This window comes from Astatotilapia calliptera, chromosome 17 (genome assembly GCF_964374335.1).
Source record: "Astatotilapia calliptera chromosome 17, fAstCal68.1, whole genome shotgun sequence".
In the NCBI taxonomy this organism is placed as follows: Eukaryota; Metazoa; Chordata; class Actinopteri; order Cichliformes; family Cichlidae; genus Astatotilapia; species Astatotilapia calliptera.
Genome location: NC_137438.1, coordinates 9101095 through 9114573, shown reverse-complemented (window position 1 = coordinate 9114573; position 13479 = coordinate 9101095). Strand labels below are relative to the sequence as shown.

Here is a 13479-nt window from a genome sequence, read left to right as displayed (position 1 = left end):
TTGATTAATGTAGCTACATCCTAGGCCAAGTAACAATAATGCAAAACATAACCCATAGTGACATCCTGCTTAATTTTGCTGAATTGTATTGTTCATAAACTGCAAGCGTAAAAACAAGGAAATATTAAGGTTTATTTATTTAAACCAGCAAACATAATTTCTTATTAAGTTACACAATTTTATATATTACAAATGAGATCCATTATTCATAGTAATACAGATGTCTTTGCAGTACTGTGAATTATGATTCCACAGAGGGCGTGTTGTGAACACTGGATTAACAATAAAGCTGCAGAAAGAGCGCAAAGGCACCCAAACACTGACGTTTTACTGAAAACAGAGTCAAGACAGACAAAAACACCTTCTTAAAAAGTATTGTCCTTCAAAATCCTTTTAATCACATTTCTGTTCAAACAAATGAGTCCCCGTGTGTTGCCGGTGAATCCCGCCCAAGTAAAGAAAACGACTGATGTTCGTTTCTTTTTTAGCTGTTCAGAGCGGATTATCAGCTTAACACTACCAGCAACTCAATTCCCACTTCGATCTCTCTGCAGCCTCTCAGTCTCATCACACTTTGTTCAATGGTTTTGTTTCTCTTCAAAAAATGTAATACCTACAAAAATAAATGAACCAATGTTATTTGAACAAAGCCAAAGCCTTACAGTACAAGACTGATTTTCAAGCACAGTTCAGATAGATTAATGTGTAGGCATCTGGATGTGTTTGGAACAGAAGTGGTGAATTTAAGAGGAAAATGGTGGAAAAATGTATGCAACATCTCCTAAAAATGACCAAAAGCTATTGATTTAATAAAAGAAAGCTCAGTCAGTTTAAACTGTAATGTTAAAGAGGCAATATTACATTTTTTAAAAGAGTAAGTGTCGCTCATACAGTTAGGTTTATCTCCTCTAAAGGATAAAGCTGCTTCTTACAAATCTCATGAAAAGAAAAAACGGTAATAAGTATACGCATGTAGCCAAAGTCTGACATCGCTCGTTCCCCTGTGCTGCTGAGCTCTGCTAATGCCTCAAAATACACAGAGCTGCATTGTCACACCAGGCGACATGCTCCTTCATTGAACACAAGTGATTTATTTTGATTCAGTCCCACAAACACTCCCCTGGTAGTATAAACACTCACTAGAAGACCAAATGACAGCGTCAATGTTTCCTGTTGTTTTGGTAATGTTCGTTAAAAACAACATCACATAGCTTCATTTGCCATTTGAATTTACATGTAACTTTAAAAGTGTGACCCATTTTCATTTGTGTTTCAGTGGAAACTAACCGACGTTTGGTTACACGGCCACAGAGTGGGTAATGATGAAAGTCAGACAATACATCTGTTTGGTTTTGGTTTCTTCTCAGGATTTATTCGGATTTAACATTTAGGTCCCATGGGTCACCTACCAGTTGACTCTGGCTGTCCCAAGAGCGAGGCTGAAGAACAGGGAAGGTATTTTCAATGAAAGCCCCCAAACTTTGCGTCTGTATATGAGGTACAGAACAGCAGTCTGCGATAACTGACTATGAGTCTTTCACTTCCCTGTGGAGGAATTTTGGCTCACTCTTCTTTGCAGAATTGTTTTTAATTCAGCCTCATTGGAGTGTTTTCCAGCATCAGCGGCCTGTTTAAAGTCTGTTTAAAGTGTTTAAATTCATGCCAAAGCATCTTAATTGGATTTTAGTCCAAACTTTGACTAGGGTTTCAAAACCTTCATTCTTATTAGCCATTCAGAGGTGGACTTGCTGTTATATTTCAGATCATAACAGCACATAACCTGAGTGTGCTTAAGCGTCAGGGGATGAACTGATAGTCAAACATTTTCCATCAGGATTCATAATTTAATCAATTAGGACAAGTTGTCCAGGCCCTGAAGAAGCAAAGCAGCCCTAGACACTGGGCTAGTGTCTAGAGCTAGCTTGTTAGTGGGCTAGTGTCTAGAGCTAGCTTGTTAGTGGGCTAGTGTCTAGAGCTAGCTTGTTAGTGGGCTAGTGTCTAGGGCTAGCTTAGTGTATACTAGGCAGAGTAATTGTATACTTTGTTATACAATGTTTGATTGTTGCTATGATGTTCTTTTTATCAAACGCTGTACTAGTTTTACGGCAGATGTAACAAGACACAAATCTTTTCTGTTGTCAGTCCACAGAGTATTTTCCCCAAAGTCTTGGAGATCAAGATGTTTTTTGAATTTTTGGATTCTTTTTGGTCAGCAGATGTTTTTGCCTCGGAACTCTCCCATGGATGCCATTTTTGTTCATTCTGTTTCTTACTGTTTCTTTAGATTGCAGCACAGTGTGTTGCTTTCTGAGATCTTCAGTTTGTCGGACAGCTTTCAGCAGGTCTGGCAGTAATCAGGCATGGGTGGAGATAGTGAAGTTGAACTCACAACCCTGTATCCCCATACCATGGCTTTTAACTCACTAGGGCTATGGCAGTTGCTTTATTCCTTTAAACTTAACTAGTCAGTATTACTGCACAGGTTTCCATTTTGGCTCTTTGTTTGCATTTACTTTCCATGTAACACTGCTTTTGTCAGTGATGTCTAAAACATCTTCAGCTGTCTAACAGATGTGGTGAACTTAAACTCTGGGAATAATAATGATATATCTCAATTATTGGAGCCACAGCTCAGAAAAAATATAAGAGAAAAAGTGAAAAAGTGAAAACAGGAAATGATTGAAATTTCAGAGACTTCACACTCTTTTGCAGAAGGCTGTATCTTTTATGTATTTCACCAGTCTCTTTTGGTATCCAATTTCCTGCACTGATGCATCATAGAGGTGTCTGTAGAAGCCAACCTCCTCACAGACTTCTATCTCCAGGTTACAAAAATGTCATTTCTTTTGTGCTTGTAAAACTCTTACACCTAGTATTATTGATCTTCTACAGTATTATAGATAAATTGTTTCAAATAAGCCAGGCTCATGGAATTTTTGTAAGTGGTCTTGATCAATAGAATAGACTATCTGAAGGGTTCCAAAGTTTTTCTTTGTATATTGGTTGCTTTTTCACACATTCTCAGTCCAGTCCTCGCTTATGACCATTTTCACATCAATATTCTTTCAGTTTGTCTTTTGTTTAGCCACTTACCACTGAGTCATGACTTAATCAACCATAAAAAATGCAACTAACAGAAAGAATGAGTAAGTGTCGTCTCTACATATAACAGGCAACTTAGCAAAGAACCAATTTTAAATTAAATTAAATTAGAGACTTTGTTACTTTATTTACTACATTTCAGCCAGTGGTGTTTGAGATTTTGTCAAAATTGATAAAAGCAGTGTGGGACCTCATGACAATGAACAGAAGAAAAAGCAGCCAACATCTAAAGACGAGCTTTGAAGACAATTACAAGAAAGTTTGTCTAGGGTAGTTCAGACTATGCTGATGAATAAAAGTGGTCGTACCAAATACTGAGTTTCAAGCTCATTAGAAATGTAGTAATTTTGGTGTATTTACTATATTTCTAGGTATTTTTTGCAAATTTTAATAACTGGCTGCACTTACTTCCCATTTTCCTAGCAGAATGCACAGTTGGTTTGTGATGGTTATAATCACACACACACCAAATATTACACTTTTTTATCACACACAAATGGACATTACTTATCCAGAGTAATTACTGTTTAGAAAAACTGAATTCAGCACGTCCTGCATACAGTATAGCAGAATTCTTTCTTGGTAAAGTCAAAATCATCAGCTCTTCTAATCACTCCTCACCACTTTCCAAATACCTAAACACCAACTGGATTGGACTCTAACAGTAAGGTTTGCTCTTATTTTACATACACTATGCAGATAATCAGTCGACCACCTCCAACAGGTGTCCATGTGGGACTTGTGTGGTTGGGTAGAAACTGCAAGAATTAAATTCTGTTTTTATCAGGTTGTCTTTGCATGTGGGCACATTTGCATGCGTGTTTGTACATATCCAATTCTGTGTAACACTGTGTAAAATATAAATAAAAAAACAGAATGATGGTTTGCAAATGGTTTGCAAATCTCATTAACCCATATTTTATTCAAAACATAACACAGAAAACATTTTAAACAAATGTTTAAAGTGAAAAACATAATTTTAAGAAAAATCCCATTTGAGGTCATTTTGAATTTGATGGCAGCATCCTCTTTTAAATTCAGCCTGAGGAGACCAGCTCCTGGAATTGTGGGAAAGGAACAGTGTCATCCCATATAGAAAAGATATATATAAATCTTATAAAGTTTGTATCTGTCTTGTGTGAAACTTGTATGAAAAGCATATAAGTGTGAAAACAGATATAAGATCCCTTGAAAGATTATATAATGAAACTTGTATGTTTTGGATACTTACTAAAACAATATATGAAAGTAATGAGAAAGTGGCCACTTTCATGAGTAATCACATATAAGTTTTTACTATTTCTTTTCCATATGGGATGTTTTTGTCTGATATTGTATTCTAGCAGCTAACAGTTGTGACTACTTCTCAACAACATCTGTAGTACAACTTTACAGCGTGAGCCATTATTCTGAAGTTGTTCCATCTGCTCACCTTTTCTGCTGAGAAATTCTGCCTCTCTAAGTTGCTTTTCTTAAATCTCCACTCCTGTTGCTGAGCTATTGTCAGCTGTTTCTTTTTAGTTTAACTTGCCCTTCTGGCCTTTTGAGACTTTTGAGATGCGTTGTTGCCATCAAATTAAAATCGAGACAATATTTTTTCTTAACAAAGTGGCTAATCTTGATAACCTTAAATTAACCCTGACTTATTTTAATCTAAAAATCCCATGTTCTCACTTTAAATGTTCCTCAGGTTTCTTAAACTTTTTGAAAAAAAAGTCAACTTTTGCTCCTCACCTATAAATAACTGGCTGTTTAGCTGAAGATGCATGAGTCCATCAGTGGGAGCTTCGTGGGTGGCGGCGGGGAAATTATCGACACGCAGCGATGCTTCCTTCACATTTCGCTCAGCTTGCACTCTGTGCCATCGGCTGTCATTCAACGGGAGGCTTGTCTTCACTCGTACATCCAGTGGCCCATTCCCCACATCGAAGGAGAAGACAACCTCCGTAGAAGCTGAAGAGGATTATTCACAGATAAAAAGATCATATAAAAGCCTTAAAAACAAACATTAGGTGAAGAAGCCTTCACATCAGCAGACCACATCTGATTCATGGAAATCTTGATTGAAAATGATCAAAGGGGTGCTTATTTTCACTGCAAACCACGATACTCCAAAGAATCAGTCCATAATCACACTGTGTCCAAAGCTGATGACACTCTTGAAGTTAAGGCTTAAGAAGTTAAGAGGTTTATCATTGATCATTTATTTATGGATGACAAAAACTGCACAAAATGTAGAGCCAGTGTATGATAAGTGCCAGTGCCAGACCATGCTTCATTTCCGGTCTGATACGCCCTTACTGTCATCTTCTCATTGTTGGCTGTCCAGTAGAGGCAAAGCTGGTAGTAGTTGGAGTGGGAGGATGAAGCTCTGGCTTAAATCAGTATAAAGCACATGATAGTGTACGTATATTCAAATCTAAAGCTAATGTAGATCAGATGGTGCCAGAGTCGTCTGATATTGCTGTAGCTGGAAAAATGAACTGAAGAGCACATGCATGCTATGTTTTTTTTAAATTAAATTATAGCCAAATCAAATAATTACACTAATTTCAAACTGTATTAGTTAAGCATGTGGGCAGAGTAGAATGACTGCAAGGAGTCAGATTCTTGCTTTGTATTCAAAAAGAGGAAAGAAAGAAAAATCCAAACACAGTTGAGAAAACAAGCTTTGACTTGCAAGAAAGCTCTTTTTTCACTCATGTTTTTCTATTAGCAGCTAAAGTGTATCAGACTCTTTTGTGGCTTTTTTCAGTGATATTTTTAATAGACTTCTTTCTCCCTGCAGTCTGGCTGCAGAATGCGCCGTCTTTCAGCAAACCCATTAGTCAGTCATGTTCGTCCATCATCATATGTTGGCAGAAGTGTGAAGTGACTTCCTCCCACCGGCCCATCTGTTGGCAGCATGGACAGACAGCTGGACGCAGATCTGAGATGATTTAGAGACCAGCCGAGGGCAGGAAAAAAAGACTCACATCTGTTTGTTCCTGTGTGTGTCTGTGTGTGGGAAATTGCATGTGTGCTGAGACTGTTACAACCAAGCCTAATTTGAAATCAAAAGTAATGATAATTCTAATGTTCAGTAATACATTTCTAGGCTCACTGGGAATCACTCTGTAATCTAATTTTAATTTTCAGATTTTTTTTATTCAGTTGGGTGGAAAAATATTGCAATTACAGGCCAATTAGTTGGAACTTCCTGATATATACGAACAGATATTTTTTTAGCCAGCTCTTGTACTGTAATAGGCTTTTGAGGAACTGCTGCTGTGATTTTTGTTATTTGCCTTGACTGGACTGTCAACTGCAAGAAGATCAACAAAAACATGGGACAATGTAATCATCATAATTGGCAGCCTGTAGTTTGCATGCGGCTATTGACTTCTATGCACATGTTTGCTCTATAAAGAGCTGAGCAGTAGTACGACCTGAAAACCTTTGACACAAACTGGAAAATACAGGAGACTGTCGCAATCTTCTTGCAACCAATTTAAGGAGGATTCAAGTCGACTTATTTTCCCTAGCGAGTTGCAGTTGCCAGGGAGTCACTCAGCAGTCTGTAGGCATCTGTGGCTAGAGGCTGAAGTTAGCAGTGTCTGAACAAATAAAAACATTCGTAAACACTGAGAAACTCTTCCCCTCTGCCAAGTTAACGTGAAACAAACTGCACAGTTAATCTCAAAATAGAAGCAGAAATGCAATAATCCCTCTTATAAACTGTCATTATCAGTTATTTAGAATAAATCAAGAAAGCATTGAGCATTCAATAACAATTATCCAGGACATTAAGTTCTCACTTACAGCTGAGTTCTATCCTGATAAAGTCCTTGATGCCCAAATTCTCCAGGAAAACCCCAGAGGACGATGTCGTTTTAAACAGGAAAGAGATGTCTGCATTCAACTCTCCCTGAAAGGTTGGGAAGTGAAGGTAGGATGTTTCCTTATCAAAAAATGCAGCATTCCAGAAGTTCTCTGCAAAGAAAAAGAAAATCACTTCTTAAATGTGTCATACCATATCTTTATGTTTGCTCATAAAAAAGGGATGTAAAACTTTCTTATAAAAACTTGATATATCACTTTGGAACAAAGCTTATTAAAAGAAAACTCATTATGATGGCTATATAATGAAAATCGCATGGTAAACAAATGAACCAACTGTTCAGCTAATTAACTAAGAATAAAGGCATAACTCCAGCTATGCTATCTCATTTAGGCTGATTTATCAGTAAGCCATTTATTTATGTAGTCATTAAACTAAGTGGTAAAATTAGAAGCAATTAACACAAGGTAAAATCTATCACTTACATTAGTTTGTTATATATCTTTGTGTTAGTTGTTATTAAAGAGTAAAAATAAAGTCATATTTTAGCTACTAATTAGCTTGTGCAGACTCTTTTCCCATTAACAAGTTAAATGGTGGGTGATTGGATACACTAATTACTTGAATTCTCTTCACTCTGTGGTTGAATAAAACCTACTTCTTGAGTACTCCATCAAAACATCATCAATATGTATGATATTCACATGGAGAGAACTGAGGTCTCAATATTTAACATCATCCCCCATTGTGCTAAACCATAACCAATTTAAATGGATTTACTGTCTCCATGACAACGTAGCGGTCCGACCCTATAGGCAGCCTCTGACCCAGGCCGATGGATGTCTCCCAGCACCAGAGACCTTACTGGGAGGGTCTCCTTATGGGTAAGCAGGCCTGAGTCCTCAGTCCTGAGGTACAAGAGGGGACAGAGGAGGAGGGTTGCATAAAAGGCAAAGAAATGCAAGAAAGAATAGGAAGAGAGTGTGGAAGGTGAGAAAGCATTGGTATTAGAAAGCTGAATAATCATGCATGCAAAGCAAAGGTAAAACTTGTCACCATTAAAACTCAAACAAAACTGTGTCTGAAAAAATAGGACAGGCCGTATTTAGATTAGTAACTCCTCATTTCTCGACTGCGCTTGTCTGCTCTCAGAGGCTCACTGGTGAATGTTGAGAAAAGCTGACACAACATGTCTGAAACAATGTCTTGTGAAAACCGTCTCTGAACGAACGCAGGTCGAGTGATTAATCTGTAAATTCACCACACGAGCTCGGCTCTGTGGCGCTTCAAATTCCAGCAGTCTGCTTTGTTGCTGTGAAATGTAGTCAAAAAATAAATCTGGGACTTTAGGCAGCATCCAGCGCCCGTGTATCTGATGGGATATTGATGGCAGGAGAAGAGTCTATAAAAATAGAGTTCCCCAGTACAGATTTAGGCTAAGAGATAATAGAATGAAGGACCTTTGGCTATGCAGGCACCAACAGGATTGGTTACAACAGGGGTGTCAAACTCAAATACACAGTGGGCCAAAATTCAAAACTGGAACAAAGTCGCGGGCTGACGTTAATATTTATTGAAATATATTTATTCCTCCAGATTTAAGAATGAATCTTTTCTTATGGACTAAAACACATTTTGCTGAAAAACTGAATATGGAACAAGCAAAGCTTAATACTAAACAATATATATATTAGCTGTATAATACCAGTAGGCCAGCTCTAATAGTAATTTGGTATGGCTTCGCGGGCCAAATGTAATTAGGCTGCGGGCCAAATTTGGCCCACGGGCCAGAGTTTGACACCTATGGGTTACAACATGGGTCTAACTGCAGAACTGGTCACAGGATTGGAGAAGGTGACCTAAATACAGAATTGCTTACAGGATGGATAAAAGGATTTGAATAAAAAAGGAGTGGATAACAAAAAGGAAGAGACATTTAAATATCTTGGGATTTGTTGTTTTATGGCTCTTTGCTGTTCAGTGTGGCAGGATGTCATGGGAAGCAACCAAATCAGTTTGTAAAAGAATCTCAGAGACATGCATGTGTTTTTAAAATGGAGTGACACACTCTGCCCGCTTTCCATGATATGGTAACAAAAGCTATTTTCTTTTACAACACAAAGAATCAAAAACCCAGATTTAAATAGAACTTACAGCCTGGAGTGATACCATAATAGTTCACATTTGCAGTTCCAAAGTACAGTACCATTGGTCGTAGTCGGCATCACAGTTGCAGTCGTGACTTGGATCCAGACAGCTGTCCTGCAGACTGCAACCACACTGCTGGGTACCGGTCAGGGCTCCACCCCAAGATGTTTGGCTCTGACCTGGTCCGGCGCCTCCCACCCACCAGCTGAAAGGAGCACCCTCTTGAGCACACACACGCACACACACACACACACACACGCACACACACACACACACACACACACACATAGATAAAGACGTGATTAATCATTAATTTATTTTTCACTACAGGGAAGAGTTAGACTGCAAATGCAATCAATTTTTCAGTCATTTTGAAATGGTATGAAGACGGTGATTCCTATAAAGATAATGATAGCGTGGAAGGGAAACATCCCCAGTAGAGAATTTATCATTCATCTGTTTTCATTTGTTTATTTTTTATCATTTCATTTTTATCTTTGGCACAGTGATTAGCACTCAGTCAGTCAGTGCGGTCAGTGGTGATTCTACTGGTGATTCTAAATTGGCCATAGGTGTGAATGTGTCCAGGGTGTACCACGCCTCTCGCCCTATGTTAGAAGAGAATCGATGGATGGATAGATGGATAGTTAAATCTTTATTATAAAATCAAACAAATCCACTTAACTTGTGTTGCAAAATCAGTAACAAATGTGCAGCAGTATTGTAATATGATTTCTAATTTCTTACTAAATTAAATACATCAGCAGTTCACACCACCTCCCTTCTTCTGAATATCTTATGTTAAAAAGTTGATAAATTTAACACATAATAACTAACAACTATTTCTCCAGATGTTACCAAGTGTGTTGGAGAGGCGGGACTTCCTGCAGTGATAGGACAGTTCCTGCTCGCAGTGCTCTGATTGGCTGATGACAGCCACTAATTGCTCCTCTTCAGAGGAATAGTCAAAGTAGGCAAAATGTTGATTTCGCTCAGCGGAGGACTGAACTCTGGTCAGCTCTGTGTTATTGTGCTGAATCACCATCCACGTCTTATCCTCTGGTGGAGAGACAGGCAGGGTGGAAAGACCAAGAGAAGGTGTGAACATAGTTACGCTGGCAGCCAAACAATCTTTCAAACTAAAGAAACAAACAAAAACAATGCACATTTTCTTTAAAAGGAAACAGAATACGTTTGTGTACCATACCTGTCATGTTACAATAAATCAGCTGGGGTTTGATTGGTCCGCTGCCATCCACGTCTATATAGTAATGCCCTGACATGTTGCCTTTGTGTTTGTATGCCTCACATGACTGTTCATATATTGCTGAGGAAAAGAACACAATAAAAAACGTAAACTTTAATAAACTGGATCAACACTTATTGATTTCTTAGCTATGCTTGGGACCATTAAACCGTAACATGCATCCTAATAAATGGCAGGCAGACGTGGGCGATACAGTCAAGCTGAATTCACATGATGTAACCTTTTTATTATTTCTAATATTGGCAATTGAATGATACAAATTTCAAACAACAAATACATTCTTGTTTATTTGTTGTATCTACATAAAGAGCCAACACTACCAGTTAATACATTATGTGTCACATCACATATAAATAACTCACTTGCTTTATGGCTCAGTCACACTAGAGTAAAAATAAGACTTCAGCTTATGAAAAACATTTTATTGTGGGGGATTGCTTTCACTTTTTTGCATACAACAGCCATTTTCAAAATGTTCTGTTAAAAACATTCTACTGCAAGGCGATTGCACAGATTTGCAACAGACATTAAATTCATAAATCCATATTGATTGCCAAAATGTTGCAATTAATCTGAGTCACTCTGATATCCACTGATATCTTTGCAATAGAACTTAAATCAACTGGTTACCAATTCAATGCATTCTGGTTATGTTCCTATAAGAAAGCAAGGTTGTCAAACTCCTATGCCAGTACTTTTCTGTGCAGGAAGTAGGTTCACTATTTGTGGGGACTTTTTAAATTTAAATTTCTGTTCCAGACCTGTGAGGTTCTGGCAGGATTCTAAATATGGAGACAGTAAAATAGTTGTATTTCTTTTTAATTGAATTTCTGTGTATGTAGATGGCAACGGATTTGCGGCTTTCGGATTTATCACAAATAGGTTGGATGTAATTGTCAAATTGACCCCATGTAATTGCATATTGATAGCAACATCTCAGCATCTAAAGTTGCTTTAAAGACAGTGATTGACTGTAAATGGCTGCATATCTGACTTTGAAAGAAAGATTTCAAAGGCAATGAAATTAAACGTTCATCAAACACAGTCCCAATAATTTTCCCTAGTGTGACTGTAGTTACATAGACACCAGTTACATGGGCAAGTCATCTATGCAATTGTTTGCTGAAGATTTCCAGCAGTTGCAAGATAAAAGTGGTCATAACTTCCCTGTGGTTTCGTTGCTAGCAGTAGTTTGCAAGAAAGATGCTCATTTGTCTGCAAACACTCAGCAACTACTTGCTGACTAGTAGTGAAACTGTGAAAGGTGCACCGCAACCTGGAACTAGAAAGTGTTCGCCTTCAAATGATATATGACAAGTTTTTAAAATTCAGTAGTGAGGCAGAGCTTTTACTTTCAAGGCTAATGTTCTCCATTTCCAGTTTTTCAAGTCTCATTACTGTTCTACTTATCACTGCTACACATTTCTTGCTCTCAACCGGTCATCACCAAGGAGTCACTGACTGTTTTCAGTATAAAAGTCAAGCAGACTACATGCCCACCAGTACATATGTACATGTATACCCAGAGTATGTGCATAAAAAATTCATGGAAACATGAGAAGATTAGTGATTTTAAAATAATTAAAAACATCTATCAATTAAAATTTGTGTCCATCAATTAAAATTGTAACAATAAAACTGGTAATTGTGCGGAAAAAAAATTAGATGAAAGCAAATTATATAAAGCCCTACGATTACATAATGCTTGTTGCGGAGAATACACACACACACACATCCACAAGGGAATATGTCTGAGTCCATCTATGAGCAGCAACAGCCACGTCAATGCTTGTTTAACTTTCCCCAAGACACTGCCCTGATACAGTTCAAGAAAGGTTTTGACCCAAATTCAACTACCATAGCTGCATGCGTGTGTGCGTGTGCGTGTGTGTGCGTGTGTGTGTGTGTGTGTGCGAGAGAGAGAGAGACCTGGCCCTAATCCAGCTCAGAGCTGTTCACACCACCAGCGTGTAGAAGGATTCAATTAATGCTCAGCGGTACAAGCAAAGCAAAAAATCAGTTTAATTTCTAATCTGACTCACCTAAAATACTGTAGGCACTCTCTCAGTTGAAATCCATTTATGTGGAAATAACAGTTTGCCTTGAGACTTACTCTCCTTTTTTTGACATGCTTGCTATGTGCCTCCCATTTACTCCTATTCTAACCCCCTCTTTATATTTCTTTTTCCAATCATCGTCGTATCTTTCTTGATTTCTCCCTTAGTTTTTTTCTAACGCATTTAAGGCCGACAATTAAATTAAGTGATTTATTCTGAATGTTTGATTGCAGTTCATATGTGGGGACCCATATCCCATATAACAATTTTAAAAACTTTTTGAGGAGAAAACATTTTCATACATAAGAGTGTACATTATTTTTAATATCTGGAAAACTCATACATTTAAAAATCAAACTATTAAGGAAGCAGGAAGAAGTCACAGTCGGATATTGACGCTGCGCTTGATGCGTGCTCTTTGAAGTGAGAAGTGGGAGAAAACTGTGGCTTTCATCTGCAGCAGGATGCCATCCCTTTGTTCTTTGTTCAGCTTTTCCTCGGTGGATAAAATGACACTTTATTTCTGCATTATGTATTACCAACCGGGCTATTTCTGTTAAGAAGCAGCATATCAAATTTGGGGCAAAGTTATTCACAAGTCTCCACAGGCCTGCAGGTAAAGTGTAACTTTCAATGAAAACCAACCACAGCTTTTTAGGCTTTTTTTTTCTTTTTTTTACTAAAAGCATGTTTAACTTAATTCTAAAGTACCTAATGCAATCGGGAGAAGCTATTTAGAGCACCTTTCATCCCTCTCTGCACTGGATATGGTTTAGGTATAAACTGATATCACATATAAAAAATTTACCAGTTCAGGCACGTTTTTTAATCCGATAACTTCTCTGCAAGAGAACCTTATTCATTATTCATTATGAAATGTACATATTATGTATTTTTTATGCTGGATGGGTGTTTGATTTCAGCGTGAACCTCTGGCTGATTGTGTCCACTGGGAGTGAAATCCAGTCTGTCAAACTTCAAACACACACCTTCACGTGACATTAATACATACATATATTCAAACTGAACAAATACACCAAGCGAAGATGAGAGATAGTGGGATATCTGCAGGTGTCAAAAAACAA

At 37.8% G+C, this 13479-nt stretch overlaps 1 protein-coding gene across 4 annotated transcripts in view; it reads right to left on the bottom strand.

Moving 5' to 3' along the window:
- LOC113008869 (contactin-associated protein-like 4) overlaps window positions 1–13479 on the bottom strand; it is a 113857-nt gene that overhangs the window by 19306 nt on the left and 81072 nt on the right. For all 4 annotated transcript variants that reach the window (XM_080291438.1, XM_080291440.1, XM_026146730.2 and 1 more), the window contains 6 exons: window positions 10278–10397; window positions 9929–10129; window positions 9129–9291; window positions 7703–7830; window positions 6904–7074; window positions 4837–5055 (listed from right to left, as the gene is read on the bottom strand). In XM_080291438.1, the coding sequence (XP_080147564.1) occupies window positions 4837–5055; window positions 6904–7074; window positions 7703–7830; window positions 9129–9291; window positions 9929–10129; window positions 10278–10397 (1002 nt within the window). The remainder of the gene's footprint in view (window positions 1–4836; window positions 5056–6903; window positions 7075–7702; window positions 7831–9128; window positions 9292–9928; window positions 10130–10277; window positions 10398–13479) is intronic.